Source organism: Typopeltis vanoorti, chromosome 24 (assembly GCF_054136105.1).
Source record: "Typopeltis vanoorti isolate ZY-2024b chromosome 24, IOZ_Tvanoo_1.0, whole genome shotgun sequence".
NCBI classification, from domain to species: Eukaryota; Metazoa; Arthropoda; class Arachnida; order Uropygi; family Thelyphonidae; genus Typopeltis; species Typopeltis vanoorti.
Window position 1 is genome coordinate 66,504,516 of NC_143572.1, and position 23,212 is coordinate 66,527,727.

The following is a 23,212-nucleotide window of genomic DNA, read 5'->3' on the forward strand; positions in this document are numbered from 1 at the left end:
CTTCATCACATCTTAAGGAGATCGAACAACAATTTTTTTTAAAGTCCTTGCTGACTTTTACTATGTAGTAACACAAACTTAAAAGAATCTTCCATTTCTGCGACTTGGGAGAATATAATCTTTATGCACTTGGTTTAAGTTATCTACTTATTTCTTCATTTTCTTATACATATTAACCTATTTCTTACACTATTTCACTGCTTGGTGTTAGGAAGTTTTGGTAAAAATCCAACTCAGAAAAAGGTAAGTTAAAATACCGAGCGATTCCTGGTCCTTTAAATACCGTTTTCGGCACGTCAAAATTCCCCTCCAGCTGCCATTCTCTTTACTCCCTATAAATTGTGTGTCCTGTTGGCCGATTTGCTGTATGGACAAGCAGTACAAAAAACAAATGAATTACTTATTGTTAGTTACAGTTCTTTGTATATAATTTTATTAAAGTTATATTATCAGTTTTTGAAATACTATTTGTAAATATTTGATTTTCCACAAAAAATTTCTACTCCCAATTTCTCCAAATATTCATGTTTGGATAAGCTGGGAATAGCAGAACTGTAATTGAACAATCATTATTTATAAATCCAGATATATGAGAATGATGTGTTGATGGGATTATAGGGACAGGGGAATGGTATTTTCTCTGCATGGTTGTGGAGGAAGAGTGCTGTTGATGATGACAGAGGGAACTGCACCTGCTCAAGATATGAGAGAGGTTGTCGGTAATTTTGAGACAGTATGGTGTGAGGTGGAGGTAGTTATTTAAGTGAGATTCTACTTATAGGAATGGAAATGTGAAGGGTAAAGACAAGGAAATGTTTAGGAAAATTTCTATACCAAATAAGAGGAGGTGATTTTAATTATGAAAATACAGAGAGCAGCTAGGTGCAAGGAAAACATTTTTATTTAGTTTCTGACAGGACTAGCTTAGGCAGCAGTAGGGGAAGCTTGAAGATTTCTGTCCCCTATAAGATGGTGAAAGTGATCATAAGGTAATAGTGGAAGACAGCTGCATCAGAGTTTCTGGTTAGCATAGGATGCATGTGTAAACATAAGATAGCTTTATATTGAAAATTTCCTGCTGCTTGGAAACTTCAAGGAATATTTAAAAGAGTAGCAATCTGATGTTATTATAGAAAGTTAGGAAATGAAAGGTAGAAGGCAAATGTAAAATCGGAACGTAAGAGATGACAGACAGTAGGAGGCAAATAATCAATGACATGAGGAACATAAAGAGCAAGCTAATTGTGACAGAGTTGGTAAGTAAAGAGAAAAGAAACTAATATCCTAGAGCTCTTTTTGGTATTGATGTCAATGGAAGAAAGAGTAATTACAGATGGCTGATATAGTTGATGGAAGTGGCAGAAGAAGATAGTTGAAGTATTTTTTATCAATAATCTTGGAGCCAACAGACTCATCACAAGAATTCCCACTCAGCCAACAACATATCTACTATATTGAATCTAAAAAAAAAAAATTGTTCATATAATACTCAGGCAATGCATTCCATTCATTCACAACTTATATAAAAAAAATCTACTTCTCACTTCCTTCTTCATCACACCCTATTACAGCTTCCAGAGATGGCCTTTCATTCTTCTTTACTTGCTCTCTGTGCTATGTATAATCCCTTCTGTTATCTATGTATAAGACCTCTCTCATCCATCTATTAATCTTATAAAATCTGCTCGTTAAACTCTAATGCCTTAACTCTACCATTAGTTCAATTTCTCTCTCTCTCTCTCTCTTCCTCTCTTCCCCCCCTCCATAACTGACATTCCATAGTCACTCAGCTTTAGCCTCATCACCAGAATTAGAGAGAAACCAAATGACCACACTGCACACAGAAGACCAAATATAGTCTGATCAAGGCAGCCTTATATATAATGATACAACCACTTCCTTATCTCTATTTGTCTGTGTGCTCCTTATTATAGGCATAGATGATGTAAGCCTTGGAATGTGCCCTCTGAACTAATAAGCATTGCATGAAGATACTTCATCCTGGTAAAAATGATACAAAGTTTGAGTAAGGATGGAAGAATTCTGGAAGAGAAGGGACTAATAATGGATGAGAAGAAGGTATAAAGTCAACTTGATAATGACAGGCCTTGATGACATAACATGTTAATTAAATATTTATAAATTATTTACAATTATAATTATCATAACACCTCCATGGAGTCAACAGACTCATCATGAGGTAGTCTCACTCAGCAAGAAATATCTATTATATTGAATCCTTAAACTAATTTCCATCCCTAGTATTCACAACAACACATTTTGGCAATGCACTCAACTCACCACTTTCCAGGTAACAAAATCTTCTCTTCATTACACCTTTAACACAACTTGCAGTAAATGCCTCTTCTTTTCCTCCTTTCACCCTGTGCTAGTATAATTTGTTCTGTATTAATCTGGTAAAATCATTTTGCTAATGAAACATCTCTATTATCACTTTTCTGCCTATTTATAAACTCTATATTCACATTTCCTCAGCATCTCCCATAACCAACATTCTGGAGTCCTGTTATTGACTTTGTCACTTATCTCTGAACCTTTTCTACAATAGTTCATACACAAATCAATTTGTCAGTGGTCCATTTTTCTACTTCAAATATGGATATGTCTTTCCTGACTGCATGCCTCGTGAGTGTTTTTTACCACTGTGCTGTCATCACTGCTTGTTTCATTTAGCAGTTTTTCAAAGTAATTACGTCATACTTCAAGGATATCTTTTTCTCCTGTTTTCATGTCACCTTTCATCTCTAATTCCTTTTACAGCACTCTTTCCTCCATTTCTGAGCTTTTTCAACAACCTCCAGAATATCTTGCCATCTTCTTGATATTTATTTTCTATGTTCTTGCCAAAGTTCTCCCATGACTTTTGTTTACCCAGTTTTAGACAGTGTTTACACATTTGTCTCTGTATTATCTAAGAGCACAAGCGGACTTATTTGACAGGAACTTTTGGTATGCTTTCTTCTTTTCCTTCACTGCCTCTTTAACTTTCTGTGTCCACCATGGAGTTCTGATTTTTCTATCCTTGCACACAACATCACCATATGCCTCTCTGGCTGAATCAATCAGTGTTTTCTTCAGGGCTTGCCACAGCATCTCCAAGGTTTGGTTCCTGCTCTCAAACTTGAGAGCAGGAGTAATATTTGTAATAATTTGTTGAGTGATATTTGTGCATAAAAGTCTACAGTTCACATCTGACAGCTAGCTACTCAACTTTTCTCTTTAAAACTTACTTGTATGTTTTTCTTTTCAATATGAAATTCAATTTTATCCTGCTCAAGACTAAATGGTACAATTTCAAATTCTCTGTACACTCTGGTGTCCTGCACCAGTGGGAAAACATCACTATCAACAATAACATAGTCATTGAGACTTTTCTTAGTCCTTGCCTCTTCTCTCCGTGTGAATTTCTGCACATTTTAATGTTGGAACATTATGTTAGTAATAGCCAGTCCATGTCCTGAGGAGAAATCCAACAGGTATTTGCCATTATTATTAGCCTTGCTCTTTTTTCTCCAAATTTTCATAAAATATTTTTGTATATCTGACAATCATTTCCTACTCTGCTATTTAGATCCCCAACAAGGACCAACTTTTTCTAAATCTTCAAAAAATTCCTCCATGTCTACCTTAGTAGAATCTTCTGTGGGACCATAGGTACAAATAAGTCTCATTGTCCAGTTCCCCATTCTGATATTTGCCCACATCACTCTACTTGAGACTGCTTGCCATTCAAGAAGATTAGCCTCGTATTTAGTGTTGAATTCTATGGTTACTCCTTCTTTTCCTTGATTGTCGTTGCCTGAATATAACATTTTGTATTTATTGCTCAGAAATGTCTTTTTTATTTCAGTCACCCCTATTATGTCAATCTGGTACTTATCTGATTCCTCATGTTGAGTTGGGGTAAGTTTTAGGATTTGTTCCAGTAGCTGACTTTTCGCTGTTCGCCTTGGTTCCCTGGCGTAAACAATGGGGGCCTTGTTTAACCGGGTGACGCCCCAGCCGGCATGAAATTCTGTCATGTTGTACCATCATTTGAAGTTTTGGTTTAAGCCAATAAGAATTCAATTTGGTCGGATAAATCTCAAATTGCCAGCCCATCCTCATCCATTCAGTATCGATGTAGATACCTAACAGGGTGCACCACGAGAAGGTGAGGATTGGACATTAGGTCAGAAGCCTTGGTTGGTTGTCCGCATTCCTTTGAAGGCTATGTGAAGGTCTCCTTTGTTATATAACTTTGACTCTTAAACATCCCCATTATATACAAAGTAATACATAATATATTTCATTTGCAATTGAACGAAATACAGGAAGATCATTTGATGCCAAATCAGGTGTAAGGCAAGAATGCATATTATCACCACTCTTGTTCATCATCTATATGAATCGCATTATGAAAGAAAATAGCATTAAAAGTGATATTAGAATCAGAGATATCAAACTTAGCTTTTTATGGAGATGATGTACTCCTAAAAACATCCGTTGCAAGTCTCCAGACTTCTCTAACTAAACTGAATAAGAGCTGTAACAAATTTGGCATGAACATAAAAAACTTCAGTTTATTCTCAATGCTGAACCTATAGAACAAGTAATAATTCCAACTATTTAGGCATAGTTTTTAATGAAAATGGCAAATTATATGGAAATAGACAACAGAATAATCAAAGCTGGTATGGTGGGTAGCCATCTGAATAAATTTATATGGAATAAGAGAGAAATTAGCCAAAACACCAAACTAGCAGTATACAAGACAGTATTCAAACCGATTTTAAGTTATTGATCTGAGAGTTGGGTTAGAAATAAAGTGCTTGGTCAAAGATTATAGACCACAGCGTGAGAGTTTTGAGAAAAAGTAGGTGTCTAAATAGATGATATTAGTAGCAGTATCATATTAAAATTGAAGACATCAGGAAGGAACTTGACATAGTTAGCATTCACGAATGTGTGAGCAGGTTCACTCTAAAATGGTATGGTCACTTAAACAGATTGGAAGAGGAAAGATAGCAAAACAGGTGTTTGATGCTAAAATGGCAGGGAAAAGATCCAGTGGAAGACCAAAATTCTTAGTTAAAATAATATTGGAGTGATGATAAGTAATATATTAATTTGGACAAAAATTGTTCATACGAGATTACGTTATTATTAAATGTAATCATGCAGTGTTATCACATTAACCCATACACCTTTAGGCCACACATCAAGAAATTGATGATGATATCAGATTATTTGAAATGATTTTTTTGATTACTTTTTTCTTTGTTAAAATCGATGTAATTAAGGGAGGGCCTTCCCATTCATAGAATTGGAAATCTTGAAAAAATGTATGAACATGTATAGTTCTTGTGATTTTGGAAAAAAAAAAAAAATAAATAAAATACAGATATACCATCAGAAAATAGTTTGTGTATAGTTATAAAGTTTGAGAAATCTCCCTGATGAACATTTTTTAATGGTGTTTTTATTTTCTTGTTAAAACTACATAAAAGAAAGATCTTAATATGTAATTGTCATTTTTATTAAATGTTATGTTTACTGTATTTTCTGTTTTCCTAGCTGACAGAACTGAAGAACCAACCTGAAAAATTTGAAAAAGAAATAAAGGAACTAGATATTAAGAAGAAAAAATTGGAGCAAGAAAAAGAAGTTGCAGAAAAAAATGTTGCCAAGGTGCTTATTTATTTTGTGATTCAGTGAGATTTGAAAACAGTTAATTTTTAATATTTTTCTGCATACTTTTATATATTATAAAACAATCTTTAAAATGTTAAAATAGTTTTTAAAAAAAAGCAAATAGGAAAACAAATACTGTATTAGCTTTGTTTAATAAATCACTGTACCTGATCACTTATTAAGAGTTTAGTTATTTTGCTTGAACTACAAATCACTCATCTTTGACTGGCTTCGAATACAAGTGAAATACCAAGGTGTTAATATATAGCCAGTTACCAGATAATTTACTGTCTGTAAAATAAAATATGAAGAATTACAATTTTTTGTTTTTGCTAAGTATTTAAAACATGTTATATTATTTATATGAATGAATGAAAATGAAATCATAACATATACTTAGGGCTCAAGCAATTATACAGCACTACTCACCATCCAAAAAATTTACTTGTCCAATATCCCCCAACCCCACCCTCTTTTTTTTTCTTTTTATGATATGTCCCAGTAAGTCGATAGGAGCTCCAAATGATTAATGTGCTGTACAATGGTTGGTGTTTATTTATTTATTTTTATTAAATAAAAAATATTCTACTTTGTCCAATCTGCAGCTACTCACCAACTAGAAAAATCTACTTGCTATGGGCGAGTGTATTTGTTGAATCCTACATATACCAGTTTCCTAACAAAGCAGAAATGAGATGAAAAGAAAGAAGGAAGATTTATAACGTGGAATAATTTTAATATTGGTGTTTTTTATATAAGCTATATAAGAATCAGCACTAGTTCTAAATTTACACTTTGTCATGTGGTTCTGTGTGATTTTATATCATGTCAAAATAAATGCACATTCAGTTTAGCTTTTTAATAGCACTCTAAATCATGAAGCACTGATGAAAATATATCTTGTTTTCTTTCAAAACACTTCAATAAATAGAAGTATTTTGAATTAACTACTAAAACTTTTCAACCATATCATAACTTTCGAATAAATTATTAATTTTCTCTATGAAAGTCTCAACTTTCTTCATTGAAGCAATAAATAAAACCATATCATGACTGAGAATCCTAAATAAAACAACATTAACTTTCTTGGCCATTTCTATGTGAACTTACAAGCAATAATTTTTTTTTTTCCAGCTAAATACATCCTATATGGATTAACCACGCTACCGTCTAGGACGTATATATACGTCCAAGTTTCCATGGATGCGAAGTGCATATTAAAATTGTAATACCATTGATATCACATTGAAATATATGATGGATACGAAGCGTATGAGGATTCGTATTTGATCCATAATGGCCGGTAAGGCAGTTGACTACAAAAAAAAACTTCACACTTATCTCTTTATACAAGGATATCCTTCTTTTTCTAACTCTTCTAATTTCTGTTCGCATATTGAAGACATAGAAACTCCATAATTTTTCTCCTGCTGTATTTTTTTTTCTTTCTTTTTTTTTTTTTTGAATAACTATATTCTACACTGTGCTTGAAATGACAATAAAGTTCTTTTCACAGTGCAGAAAATTATTCATTTATAATTTCATTATAAAACAAACAGTAATGATGGTTATTTGTTTCACAATGTTTTATTCACTGAGATAAATAGTTAAACTTCATTTAACTATTTATGATAATAAAGTGAATACTCGTACTTGAGAACATTTTGCAATGCTTGTCTAGACAGAAGGAAGGACAGTAGGGATGTGCTGAACCATGATTTGGCCAAAGCATACTGAATTAAAGTTTATTTATAAACAGATGTTTTGAAGAGAAAAAAAATCGCTCATTAAAAACTGATAAAAAGTTTAATGTGTGTGTGTGTGTGTGTGTGTATATATGTAGAAAGTATTTTATCTTGGGTATAATAAATGTTAAAGATACCAAGCTATTTTAAACCTGGTTTTACTCCATTTCCCAAGTAAGCAAATAGACAAGTAAGTCAAGTTTGCGCCTGCAAGTTTAGGTGATCCCACACATAGTGCAAGACCAAGGCAACTCATGGTAAAAGGTGGATAAATGGAAGGGCACATCTCCTCCAGGAGATGTGCTTTGCATTAAGGGTAAATATTAAGAATAGTGATCAGAGCTTATCCACCTTTTACCATGAGTTGCCTTGGTCTTGCACTATGTGTGGGATCACCTAGACTTGCAATACTTGCAGGTGCAAACTTGACTTACTTGTCTGTTTGCTTACTTGGGAAATGGAGTAAAACCAGGTTTAAAATATCTTGGTATCTTTAACATATATATTTGTGTTTAAAAATTTAATTCAGAATGTCAACTTTAATTGCTTCAGCAATTAAAGTTGACATTCTGAATTAAATTTCTTCGGCAAATTGCTTTAACATGCTTCAGCCAAATTGCAGAATGAAAAAATTTCAAAAAATGCATGTAATAATACGTCATCTAATCAGATAATCACGTGGAAATGCAAAAATAAAAAGAACCGTTCCTATTTCATAACCAAAAATATATATAGGAAACCTGGAAAGTTTTTTTTAAAAAAAAAGACATAAGCACTGCCCAGAGGCACCTTTATCAGTGCATTTTTTGATTAAAGTTCTGCTGGCCTGACATTAGGAATGGCTACAAGAACAGTCAGAGACTTGTCTAAAATTTGGAAGGATGAATCTTCATGGGAACAAAGTCAAGCATTTTGGATGCAGCTGTTTTTACAACAGCGACTATGGATGTGAGACTTGGAACCTAAAGAAGTCTCAGGAAAAGGATGACTGATTTTGAGATGTGGTGTTATAGAAGGCTTTTGAGAATGTCATATACTGAAAGGCGGACAAATGGATGGGTGCTAGAAAGGATCGGTAGAACTTTAAGGCTTCTTAAGGATATCGACAGACGAAAGGAAATACTTTGGACAGATTGAAAGAATGGAAGGACTTCTCAGAACAGTAACAGAAGATAAAGTTCCTGGAAAAAGAGGAAGGGGTAGACCATCAATGAGATGAATGGATGGATGGTGTGTCTGAAGTGACTAATCTTCAGATAGTTGAAGCCTCCAGAAAGCATGACCACATGGCAAGGACTGGTGTGGCACACCACTGAGCATCGAAGCCATCCATCCATCCATTTGTTGATGTCCTTTGAACAGATGGATGGATGGTCTGACAGAAGGCTTTTGTTTCAAACTTCTGGTTCTCATCAGAGATCAGACAGTATAAACAAACAAATAGAAGTAGCCCAGTCATGAGCATACCTCATGTGCAAGTTTGTTTTCTCACACTTGGAAAAAGGGTTAAAGAAGAATATAATTTCTTGGCAACTTTAACTTATAACCAAGTGAAAAAACTTTCTACAAGAAAATAATTATGGATTTATTAATCAAAATGAATTTGCAATAAATTATGACGTAGGAGAAGAAATTTCTCAATGTTTTTGGGATAAGCCAGTGTTTGGTTTCTTTATAAATTTCTCTATTTGGAAAAACTTTTGATTAATACACTAGTAGCTGATGCCAAAAGAAATTTCTTCTGAGAAATTGTACTGTGGAATAAGTATTCATTAGTCTTGGAAATCTGTTTTGAACAATTTTGTATGACCTTTTTTTAATTTTTTTAAAAATTATTCATTAACATTAAATAACATTTATTGTTTTTGTGGATTTATTTTAGATTCTGACTGCTTACTTGTTCTTGCATTGTAGTTTGATATTTCAGTTTTGTTTTGTTTTACAAATTGCAATCTTATTGGAAACTGTCCCTAAGTATAGAATGATGATGGTAGAAATATAACGTATATCATCTCATTGTCTTTGTTGGGGTTCAGAGAAAAGTATCTTGTGGATGAGTCTTTGAGGAAATCCATGCATGGTAAAGTTGGTAGATATCAGGGATAGTTCTTCCTAGAGGTCTTGTTGATCTGTTCTAAGGAGAGAGGCACGGTTCTTCAGCATGTGTACAATACTAAGTTTCTGAGAAATGTGGTGGCAGGAAGTGAAATGTAAATAACGTCCTGTATTTGTAGGTTTGCGGTAAACCGAGCGGTTGATACCACCATTCGGAAGCTTCTTAATTAAAGTGTCCAGAAATGATAATTGATTATCTTTTTCAAGTTCTAGAGTGAATTTGATTGTGTGGTGTAGAGAGTTGATTTTTGTTAAGAAAGTCGAACAGGTCCTTTTTTGTGTGGTTCCAAACAATAAAGATATCGTCCACGTTTCTCCATCATACTGTGGGTTCAGGGTCTGTTTGAGATAAGATTTTACTTTCAAAATCCTCCATATTGATGGAGAGAGAGGACAATTGCAAGGCCTGTCAATTGCTGATATATGGTTTTATTCCATAAGAAAAAGTTAAACAAATGTTAAACAATGATGGAACAGAGAAGTAATGTCTTGTGGGAGCAAACTTCCTAAAATGTTGATGACTTCCTCCACAGGGATGTTAGTAAATAGAGATGTAACATCCAGGCTGGCAAGTAGATCCGTATTGGAGATAGAAATGTTCAGTTTCTCAACGAAATGTTGTGAATTTCGTATATAAGTATCCGAATTATGGATGTATGGTTTGAGGAGGCCTGCCAGGTGTTTAGATAGCAGATAAGTTGGCGAATTGATTCCATCTACAATCGGGCGTAGTGGTATTCCATTTTTGTGTACCTTAGGACCACCATATAGTCTTAGTGTTAGTGGATGCATGGATTTCAATCTTCGTTTTAAGTCTATAGACCAGTTCACCATGTGACGTATTAAATCGTTGGTGTCATTGTGATTCTTTAGTGTTGGATCTGTGACTAGGACACAGTAGGTTGAAGTATCTGACAGTAAGCTGTTAATCTTATGTTCGTAATCACTGGTGTTTAAAATCACTGTTGAATTTCCCTTATCTGCCTTCACTATGATAATGTCTTTCTTTTTCTTCAAACTATATAATGTTCTTTTTTCCAGAGTAGTGATATTTTTGTTAGGAGTTCTAGAAGATGAGAGGATGATACTACTTTTTAATCTAATATCATTAGCTATGGGTTCCGGTAATGACGAGACTGCCTTTTCTATATTACAAATGATATCCACTTTAGGGACATGATCATATCACAAAATTGAAACCTTTTTTAAGTATATTGATCTCTGGTTTTGTTAATACGTGATCCGATAAATTAAAAATAACTTTGCTGTCTGGTAGAGAAGGTTTTGACTTAAAACGTTTTGTATAAAGATCGTTACATTTTTTGATTTGGTTTCGTTTGCTTGTTATAAAGGCTTTATCATAGCTAATAGTGACCATTCTGTTCAAATGCGACCATATATCTTGGTCTAAAGTACTAGAGATATTGTCATAAATCTGATAACATTCTAAATCTATTTGGCTTAAAAGAAATCTAGTATGCTGTATCCACACAATTCCATTCAAGACGAGTAAGACATATTTATTTTAAAACATCTTTGGCACTTCTACATCAACGGATACATTTCCTCGAAGACTCGTCCACAAGATACTTTTCTCTGAACCCTGACAAAGACAACAAGATGATATACGTTATATTTCTACCATCATCATTCCATACTTAGGGACAGTTTCCAATAAGATTACAAGACTCCTTAGACCACATAAAATAAGAGTGGCCTTTAAACCTACAGAAACCTACAATTCTTAATATCTCCAAAAGATAGCCATCCTTCCTCCAAATATGCTGGAGTTTATAACATACCCTGCTCGTGCGGCTTGAATTACATCGGCCAAACTTCAAGGAGCCTTGAAATAGGCAAAAAGAGCACATAGGTGACATCAATAATAACAGAGAAGAAAAATCGGGGTTAGCTTTTCATTTCTCAAGAACGAACAATACCATAGAGTGGGATAGAAGCACAATTCCTTACATAGAGCAGGACTTCCGCTCCCGAATTTTTAAAGAAGCCACAACAGTTGCCCGCTGTATACAAAATCTTAACAGGAACCAAGGACTAATCTTACCCATGATCAGGAAGACCCTTATATTAGATCTCTCAACTCGCCAGAACTGAATTACAGTGCCAACTATAGTACGTTCCTAAATAACAACAAGTGAGATCATGCATGCTCCATGCATGTATTGTATGCGCTCTGTTCTTTGTTTAATATAATTGGAATTGGTTGATTATAGTTTTTAACAGTTTTTTACTTTTTAGTGCTTAGTTAGTGAAACTAGTTGGTATAACATAGTTGTTTATTATATGCACTTGATCAATATAATCCCATTAAAAGTCATTCCAGAACAGGTCTTTGATTAGCCAGCTGATTACTGATTCAGCTGAATACAGAAGCAAAAGCAAACATTTGCTGCATCCTTACTTGAGTTCTCATATAAAATTATGATTAAGCTCTGATTTCTAAATAAATAAATTTATTTTCTTTTTAAGCATCCTTACTTGAGTTCTCCTATAAAATTATGATTAAGCTCTGATTTCTAAATAAATAAATTTATTTTCTTTTTAAGCAAGACTTCAGTAGCAAAGATAAAAATTCCATCTCAAAACATTTACATGACATATCGAAATATACAAATTTTAACTGACATCAAAAATATTGTATTATTAACATTAACTTTATTTTAATTCAGATATCCTATGCTCCATTTCATGACAGGAAAAATTAATAATGTTACTCTTAAAGGAATGTGGATTGTAACTATTTAAAAAACTGATATATATATATATATATATATATATACACACACACACACACACGCATACATATGTATGTGAAGCCCATTTCACAGTAATCAAGGATGATTTGAGAACAGTAGTAATTTCTATGGTGATTTCAGGCTGTAATAATGGGTGATGAACAGCAAACAATAGACACAAGCTGAGAATAAGATGAACTGTGTACATGTATGTTTCTGTTTACAAAGGAAAAAAATATATATATATGACATAGCAAGATTCAGATTGTTGATCATTCTGATTGCATTCTTTTGAAAAGCATTAAGATTTTAAAATAGGTTTTAGAGGTGTCAGGTACCATCCTGAAGATAAGCAGTTACTCGGGTATCAAATAGCAATGCAGAGTTTTTTTAGATACATCCAGATGTTTATAGCAGAAAATGTTTGCCATTGTTTTTATTCATGAGAAGGTAAGTAATGGCATCAAAAGAAACCAAGATTGGGATTGCTTTTAGCAGAATTGACATAGAGCAGATTGTCTTTTTTCTAGTTGCTTAATTAGATTATACATCTCTTTCACTCCTCCTCTATTTATTCTTTGAACTCTAGGGACACACATCTGATATCGCATTAAGTATTTTTAAACACTTCCCACACACACACACTGTCGATGTCCTTCCCATCCAGTAACTGATACCATGGCTCAGAACCCTATTTCTGAGCCATGGTATCAGTTACTTGATGGGAAGTATAGTTTGCAGTAGTATAGTTTAAAATTTCTTTTTCAATGGGAAGATATACGAAAGAATTTGATGCCGTTTATTTAAAATAAATGGCATCAGTACTAAAGTCAATACAAAACAACTTCTGTTTTGATTATTCATTATCCTGATTATGATATATATTAGGTCAGAGCTTCAGAAAAGTACAGCATTATTCTCACTGTTCAAGTTCATAGCTTTTTTTTTTTTATATTTGCTGCACATTTTCTCTTGTTTTATAGATGTTTTAGAAGTAAACTTTGAATTATACCAGCATTTTTCCTGTCTATATATTGTTCTATAATAACTATTTAAAAAAAAAAAGTGATTAGAATTAGCAGTGTTGATGGGGAATGTTCACATGATATATTTTTTCTAAAACAAAGGTGATGGCCAGTCTTAAAGGAGAAACCCAGAATTTGCAAAAAGAAAAGGACAAATATGAAAGTGAATTATTAGAGCTACAAAAAGCAGTGAATGAAACACGGTCAAAGGTATGTATGCAAATTATATAGAAAATCTATAATAAAATATTGTTCATACTTGAAACACACAACCTCACTTTACACCCTCCTTCTACAGAGAATAAAAAATTTTCAGTTATGACTATGAAATATCAGACTACAGAAGTGAGGCAATTGCAATTGTGTATCCTTCAATCAAAAGTTGCTGACTGACATCACAGCACACAACTATGAATAGTGTTTTAATTAGTATGAATCAGAGTTTCTCAAACTTTCTAAGCCCAAGGACCAGTAAAATGCCTAAAACAATTCTATGGACCATTAAGTTATGTAATTTTTTTTAAAATGTATGTGGGGATTACCAACATTTTGGAAAACTGTGCCTTTTTATAACATAATAAATCTAAAAGCATGTTTTGAATACACATGGAAACATAATTGAGCTGGAAGTAAATGCTTAAAAGTATATCATCACTGAACAAAGTTTAAATTTTTATTAAACAAATAAAAGGTATCAGTTTCTGATTTGCTGTGAGCAAATGAATGGGTATGTCAGCGCTATCCTGCTGACATCCCCATTCATCTACCCACAACAACTTTTATATTTTATATATGTTATCCCCATTCATCTGCCCACACTCATTAAGCTCACCCCACAACAACTTTTTTTAGTGTCGTTGGTACCATGGGCAAAGAAATGTGGAATGTCAGCACCGTGCCGCTGATACCTTCATTCATCTGCCCACAACAACGTTTATCTTTAATCCCCATTCATCTACCCACATCAACTTTTATATTTTATATGTTATCCCCATTCATCTCCCCGTATTCATGAAGCTAGCCCCAAAACTACTTTTATCTTCACTCGCTCTCTGATTCGACCTGCAACATGTAAAGTGTTCTATTCACTAAGTGCATTGTGAGATGAGGGAAAAATGCTGTTCTTATCTTACTCCATTCATCATAATACTGAATAATACGAACTTGACATCCCTTGTCCTGTCCAAACTATCCCCTGCATATACCCAAAAATTTCACTCAGAACATCCCAAAGCCATTAATGCCCCCCCCCCCCCCTCCTCCATCCACACACACGCACACACACACTTCCAGCTGATACGAATCGCCTTATTTCCCTGCCAAGTTTTCCATGACTAGCAAAAAAATTTAAGACATCCTATACAAAGTTTCTTACTTTGGGTATATACTATGTTAAAGATACCAAGCAATTTTCTAAGCTAAGTTTTTATCCTTTTTCCCAAGTAAGCAAACAGACAAGTAAGTCAAGTTTGCTCCTGCACATAGTGCAAGTCTGAGGCAACTCGTAAAGGTGGAGTAAGCTCCGATCACTTTCCTTAGTATTTTCCCCTAATGCAAAGCACATCCCCTTACGGAGATGTATGATGCTATGCATTAAAGGCAAGGGCCACTACCCAGACTGGTTTCGACCTTTATTGAGGTCTCATTAGTGTGAGCCAGACCTAAAAATGCCAAGGTTGAAGTAATGTAGAGCTTATAAATTTTACCTAAACAAGTTGCCACAAGGTGCTTTGACCTTATTAAATAAAAATCTCAGGATGTGAGTAAGATGTAGAAAATTTTTTGCCTTGGATGTATACTATGTTAAAGATACCAAGCACCAAGCAATTTTATAAGGTAGGTTTTAATCCTTTTTCCCAAGTAAGTCAAGTTTGCGCCTGCACATAGTGCAAGTCTGAGGTAACTCGCGGCAAAGGTGGAGTAAGCTCTGATCACTTTCCTTAGTATTTTCCCCTAATGCAAAGCACACCTTTACTCCACCTTTACCACGAGTTGCCTCAGACTTGCACTACATGCAGGTGCAAACTTGACTGACTTGTCTGTTTGCTTACTTGGGGAAAAGGATTAAAACCTAGCTTATAAAATTGCTTGGTATCTTTAACATAGTTTATACCCAAGGTAAAAACTTTCTACATCTAACTCTCATCCTAAGATTTTTATTTAATAAGATCAAAGCACCTTATGGCAACTTGTTTAGGTAAAATTTATAAACTCTGCATTACTTCAACCTTGGCGTTTTTAGGTCTGGCCCTTGCCTTTAATGCATAGCATCATACATCTCCGTAAGGGGATGTGCTTTGCATTAGGGGAAAATACTAAGGAAAGTGATCGGAGCTTACTCCACCTTTACCATGAGTTGCCTCAGACTTGTACTATATGCAGGTGCAAACTTGACTTACTTGTCTTTTTGCTTACTTGGGAAAAAGGATTAAAAGCTTATAAAATTGCTTGGTATCCATAAACAGTCCAACCCACGATGTCAGTCACAAAGTGCCATCCATGTGGTCGGGGGCATTTTCCCGCTGTCAACCATATGCCATGACCTTACCCTATACGTCGTTTTGACTTTTTGTAGTATTTTCGGTGTGTATTGAGAGTGGCGGGAAACTCAGGGACCACCCTGGGTGGCAAAAGCTCTAGCAATGCCACTGAAACAACCCCCAACTATGCCTGCCTGTAAGGGTGCGAGCCCCATCCGAACAGAAGCCCATATATTATTCCCACTGGATCCATTTGTGTATTATGTAATTATTGAGAGTGTGAAATATTTCTTCTTCAGTTGTTTGGGATGACAAAGTTCTACAAAACAGAATATCGTCATCAATGTTGTTATCATGCGCATATCTCATGTAGCATATTAACTGCACATCATTTGTAACATCAGTAGTCTTGTCTATTTGTAACACATAATAAGGGCTCTTCTTAACTCTTTCGATTAACTGAGATTTTACGTCACCTGCCATATCATTAATTCTGCAACTGACAGTGTCATTGAAAGAGGAATCAAATCAACATCTTTTAGTAACTTGTTGCCAAACAGGTTTTACCACATCTTTTATAGCTGGAAGTAATAAATTTTCCCTGATAGAATGAGGTTTCCCTGTTTTTGCTATGTGCATATAGATTAAGAGATAGATGCCTCCAGTGCCTTGCTATTAATCAAACCCATGGCCGAAACTACATCTTTCCCATGATTTAATGTCACTGAAATTGGCCTTTTTTTCCCCAATTTGCTTATTTTTCACATCACAATGTGTTGTTTCTAAATGTCGGAGTTTTGCAGGTTTCATGCACCTTGTTCAACAACGCTTCATAACACAAAACACATTGAGGTTTCTGTTCACTTTCATCTCCACACCAAGTAAACCCGAATTCCGAATATGAACTGTTATATTTCCTGCTGTATTTTTTCTGTGAACTGCTTGTTTCTTCTACTTTAATAGAATATATATTTACTCGCTGTTACAACACGTATATCACAATTAGGGTTAGCATCACCTGTTTCCTTGCTCTTCTTTTTAAAGTCTTAGTTCTAAGCCACATTTCCATTATTAATAAACGTTTCCGAAAAATATATTATTATTCAGACCTCCATGGAGTCAAGAGACTCATCGTTGGAGGTCCTTTCTAGAAAACACAAAGTTTATCATACCACTCCTTGAACTCATTGACAGTTCTTGCTCTCACCACCCTATCCGGCATTGCATTCCATGGTTCCACCACCCTCTATGCAAGGAATCCACTCCTCACCCTCTTGCTCACAGCTTCCTTTCTTACATTCCAGGGATGGCCCATAGTAAATATATAAATACTGGAGTTAACTCATGACACACTTGTCCAAGTATCATTTAGCACTTCTGAAGGTATTCTGAGCCTTGGTTGAAGGAGGAAAAACCTTCAGTAATAAAAATCAATAAACAACAAGCAATTGGTCGAAATGTGGATAACATGTACACTTCAAAACTGAAAAAACAGCAAGGGAAGGCGGAAGCAATAAAACTATATTGTTGTTCACTTCATCCCTCTTATTATTCGTCATTCATTCTGGGACTACAATAATTTGTAGTGCCAGAATGAGGAGTAATAAAAGAGGGATGAAGTGAACAACAATATAGTTTTATTGCTTCTGCCTTTGAACATTCTCACGCTATTTGTTGTTTTTTTTTTTAAAATCTCCATTTGATTTCAATAATTTTTACTTATTAAATTTTAATTTGTTTAGATAATTAAAAAAAATATATTTATTTAATTAATTTAAGTCTGCCTGCAGACCACCTGTCCCCATCGTCGCAGACCACAGGTTGAGAAACACTGGTATGAATGATTTCTTATAGCTGAAGAAAAGAAAAAATTAACTGACTCACTATCCCCTATCATTTTGCAGGTACCGAGAGGAAGTATGCAGTTAAAGTGGAGTGTTTATTCGCTTTACTGCTCATTCATTTATTTAGTTTAAAATTATATTCAGTGGAGTACATATTTATGTCATCAAAAATGTCTGGAAGGAGAAAACGTGAACTTGAGAACACAAAATCTTTAAGAAGCAAAAAGCAATAGCATTAGAAGAAAATTATGAAATTTTTAGCCTCTAGCAATCTGGAATGTAATTGATGGAACTTGTTTTTTCCAAGTTTCAGTTGTCCTGTTCTACAGTAAGCACCATCTTTAAGCAAACTTTGTTTGCTTACACTTGGGTAAACAATTAAACAAAACTATAATTTCTTGTCAAATATAATTTCCCTTGTAATCAAGTCAAAATATTTTCAACATTTATCCTTGATCCAGAGCATTTTCATAATGTGATAGACCTTTTTTATTACTTCATCATCAAATTCCTGCCATGTACCCTCAAGGGGTGTACAGGATATGATAGTACTATATGAAAAATTTACATCATTACTAACTCCCTATCTACAATTTTCCTCCAAATCAGTCTGTTACTTATCAAGACTCCAACATTATCAGATCTTATATTTCTATCATCTAAGGCACTTTGTACCGTATCAATCCATTGTTATCTTGGTCTTCCTCTGGGTCGTTTTCTTGCCAACCTGGCAGAGAACACTTGTTTTGCTAATCTTTCTTTGCCCATTCTGTTCAAGTGACCATACCACCTGAGATTAGCTCTGCTAACACATTCCTGGATGCAGATAATGTCAAGTTCTTTCCTAATATCCTCATTTTTAATATGATATTGCCATTGATGCCATCTGTTCACACCTCTAATCTTTCTCAGGACTCTCATATCTGTGGTCTCTAGTCTTTGGTCAAGTGTTTTACTTCTGACCCAGCTCTCAGATCCATAAGTTAAAATTAGTTTGAACACTGTATTGTATACAGCTAATTTCTCTCTTATTCCATATGAATTTATTCAATTGACTTCCTACCATAGTAGCTTTGTTGATTCTGTTGTCTATTTCCATATTTAATTTACCATCTTCGCTAAAAATCGTGCCTAAGTAGATGAAATATTTTACTTGTTCCACAAGTTCTCCGTTCACAATGCAGTTGACATTTTCAACGATTCTGCCTATTTTCATTGTCTTTGTCTTTTTATTGCTGACCTTAATACCATATCTATTACAACAGTTATTCAATTTAGTCAGGGAATCTTGCAAACTTATAGCAGATTTATTTTGAAGTAAAATATCGTCTGCATAAAGCAAAGAGTTGACATTAACATCTCCAATTTTGATATCAGGTCCAATACCACTTTCTTTCATAATATGATCCATATAGATAATGAATAACAGAGGGGATAATGTACATCCTTGTCTCACACCAGATTTAACATTAAACCATCTTCCTGTACTTCCTTCAATCCTATCTGCTAATTTACAACTCAAATAAAGACTAAGTATTGTTTGATATAATATCCCATTGACACCATGTAACTGTAGCGTATTGAATAGCTTCTCTCTTGGCACCTTGTCATATGCCTTTTCCAGATCGACAAAACTTAAATACAGATGTTTGTTATATTTCCATGCTTTCTCGACTATTTGTCGTAAAGTGAAGATCTGAACCTGACAGCCTCTATTTGGCCTGAATCCAGCTTGTTATTCACCAAGCTTTTCTTCCATAATTCTTCTCAACCGTTTCTCAAGTATACTAGCCTAAATCTTACCAGAACACTCAGTAGGCTAATGTGAGTAAATAAAACCTCTCAGTTTTATTTACTCACATTCAGTTTTATTTCCCTTTTTATATATGGGTACTATTAGAGCTCTGCTCCAATCATCAGGAATTCGTCCCTCTGTCCAGGCCTTCTGAATTATGTAGTGCAGCCACTGTAAGACTTTTATACCACCATACTTAAGATTTTTGATCGAATATCATCTACTCCTGGTGCCTTTCCACATTTTAAGACTATGATGGCTTTTTCTACTTCAAGCATGGATATGAGTTCCTGACTGTATGCCTGTTAAGTGTTTTTTACCACTGTGCTATCACTGCTTGTTTCATTTAGTAATTTTTTGAAGTAATTACTCCATACTTCAAGGATATCTTTTTCTCCTGTTTTCATGTCACCTTTATCATCTCTAATTCCTTTTACCGCACTCTTTCCTCCATTTCTGAGCATCTCCAACAACCTCCAGAATATCTTACCACCTTCTTGATATTTATTTTTTATGTTCTTGCCAAAGTCCTCCCATGACTTTTGTTTAGCTAGTTTTACACAGTGTTTAGCTTTCTTACATTTGTCTCTGTGTTCTCTAAGAGCACAGCTGACTTATATGCCAGAAACTTTTGATGTGCTTTCTTCTTTTACTTCTTGTGTCCACCATGTAGTTCTGATTTTTCTATCCTTGCAGACAAACTCACCACATGGCTCTCTGGCTGAATCAATTGGGATTTTCTTCAAGTTTTGGCACTGAATCTCCAAGGTTTGGTTCCTGTTCTCCAACTCTTTCATCATTTTTTTTTCAATAATCTTTGTGTATTTTAGTCTACCGCTCACATCTGAGAGTTGTTCAACTTTTATTCGCTGTAAAACTTTCTTACATGTTATTCTTTTCAATATGAAATTCAATTTTATCCTACTCATAACTAAATAGTGATCACTTCCAATTTCAAATCCTCTGTACACTCTGGTGTCCTGCACCATGGTGAAAACATCACTATCAATAATAACATAGTCAATGAGACTTTTCTTATTCCTTGCCTCTTCTCTCCATGTGAATTTCTGCACATTTTTATGTTGGAACATGGTGTCAGTAATAACCAGTCCATGTCCTGAGTAGAAATCCAACAGGTATTTGCCATTATTATTAGCTTTGCTCTTTTCTCCAAATTTTCCAAAAATATTTTTGTAGTTTGACAATCATTTCCTACTCTGCTATTTAGATCCCCAACAAGGACCAACTTTTCCTTTTTCAATCCTGTCGGTAGCTTTCTCTGGAGCCTAAAAAAAATTCTTCCATTTCTACTTTAGTAGAACCTTCTGTGGGACCATAGGCACAAATAAGTCTCATTGTCCAATTCCCCATTCTGATATTGCCCATATCACTCTACTTGAGACTGCTTGCCATTCAAGAAGATTAGCTTCGTATTTTGTGTTGAATACTATGGCTACTCCTTCTTTTCCTTGATTGCCATTGCCTGAATATAACATTTTGTATTTATTGCTCAGAAAGGTCTCACTGGTTTTGTCTTTTTTGTTTCAGTCACCCCTATTATGTTGATCTGGTACTTATCTAATTCCTTAGCTAGCTCCATTTCTTTGCCATTCGGGCTTCTTATGTTGATAGTACCGATCTTCAACTCTAATGATATTGAATTGGGATGTGTTTTGGGATTTGTTCCAGTAGCTAACTTTTCGCTGTTCGCCCTGGTTCCCTGGCGAAAACAACAGGGGCCTTGTTTAACCAGGCGATGCCCCAGCCGACATGAAATTTTGTCATGTTGTACCATAATTTTATATTTTGGTTTAAGCCAATAAGAATACAATTTGGTCAGCTAAATCCCAAATTGCCAGCCCATCCTCGTTCGTTCATTATCCAGGTAGATACCCAACAGGGTGCACCATGAGAAGGTGAGGATTGGACATTAGGTCAGAAGCCCTGGTCGGTTTTCTGCATTCCTTTAAAGGCTATGTGGAGGTCTCCTCTCAGTTATACAGCTTTGACCCTTAAGCACCCCTTTTTTATTACTTGTGTATGAAAAATATATGACTGCTGTTTTGATTGAACCTTAGTATCTTCCTGGGTCTGGAAGATACCAAGGATGATAGGTCCACTAATGAGACCTCAATAAAGTTTAAAACTGATCTGAGTAGTGGCCTTTCCCATAATGTTTTTGCATTATAGGATACTGAGGCAACTAATATGAAGTAAACAGACTCTATATACAAGTAAAGTATATAAAGTCGTGAAGATAATTCATGTGCGAACTTGATTTGTACACTTAAGTACAGGATTAAAGAAGAATATAATTTCTGATATAATTTACATTTTAACGAAGTGAAAAAAAAATTCAACAGTTATAGAAACTGACACTCATTATATAGGAAAGTATGATTTACGACAGTTCATTTAACAACATTTAGGTTGTAAAAGCAGGGAGCAAGGAGGTTACTTTGTTCCATCAATTCCATTTTATATTATACTTTTTTTATTATAAAATATTATCCATTTTTTATTATAATAATTATAACTTTATAATGTTATAATGTTTATAATAGATACATTAATGATATCGGGATCGACTTGACAGGAGATGTTCAATTGTTTGTCGATAATGCAAAGATAAGAAGAGCAATCAGGGATGCTACTGATGTACATTTACAGAATACTTTGAATAACTGGAACAGCAAGCAAACAAAATTGACTGTTAATTCAATGTTAGTGTAAATTTTCATTGTCATTTTAATGCTACCTTTAAACCACCTATAAAAATAATTGGGTTATACAGAATCCATTGTACCTGTAACTTACCTTATATTGGTGAAACTGGATGCACAATTCTAATCAGTAAATTAAATTTAACAATTTTGGTAAAGGAGGCCTCTTGGATCACACTCTTATTAACACCTTACACCAGATTGATTGGAAAGATATCTTCCTTACATCATACAAAAACCTGGTATGAACAAAAATTCAAGGAAGCCTGTGAAATTTTGATCATCCATCCTAATTTAAACAGCAGTGGTGGCATAAAAAAAAATCCCAATAATTTGGATTGAACACATTCAGCCCACATGTAAGTTCTTTCCATTTCTCCAGCAAACCCTTTACTTTAGGGCTTTAAGCAATAATTTCAGCCCTTATTGCACACCATCTATACTGTTTTGTTCTAATTTATCTGTGAGTAATTTATATGAGAGCATGTTCTCTCATGGTGGAAGCTAAGTCCATGTGTGGTTAACAAAGGTGTGAGAGTTAGATTTTTCTCTCACAGAGTAGTGAGTGAGTGAATGAATGGAACAGTTTTGCCTGTTAAAAATCATTCATGCTAGCTGCACTCACTACTTCAACAGGAAAACTGTTCCATTCATTCACTCACTACTCTGTGAGAGAAAAGTCTCTCACACTTTTGTTAACCACACAAAGAAACTATGACAGCTGGTGTGGGTAATGTATGGCCTCCTTTGATAAGTCCACTCCTGGAGGTCTCGGATAATAATAATTAGCAATAAAAGTCACACTTACAGTTATTTCCTTTATCATTTCTTTTAGCATCTGTCTATTATTTAACAAAATAAAGCTTATGTTATATATCATTTACATGTTTATTAATAAATAATACAATTAATAATTATAAGTAGAGGCCTGTTACCCTCTAATGAAGAACAATTTTAAATAAAAGAGGGTTATTGTGACTCACTATCAGTCTGGAAAGTAAAAATAAGTGATATAGTTTTTTAAAGACCATCTGT

At 34.4% G+C, this 23,212-nt stretch overlaps 1 protein-coding gene across 1 annotated transcript in view; it reads left to right on the top strand.

The window, feature by feature from the left end:
- The window catches only part of glu (structural maintenance of chromosomes 4-like protein gluon), a 384,191-nt gene that overhangs the window by 156,100 nt on the left and 204,879 nt on the right, over positions 1-23,212 (top strand). Inside the window, exons 10-11 of the mRNA XM_090413308.1 lie at positions 5,578-5,691; positions 13,438-13,545. Coding sequence (XP_090269434.1) covers positions 5,578-5,691; positions 13,438-13,545 — 222 coding nt within the window. The remainder of the gene's footprint in view (positions 1-5,577; positions 5,692-13,437; positions 13,546-23,212) is intronic.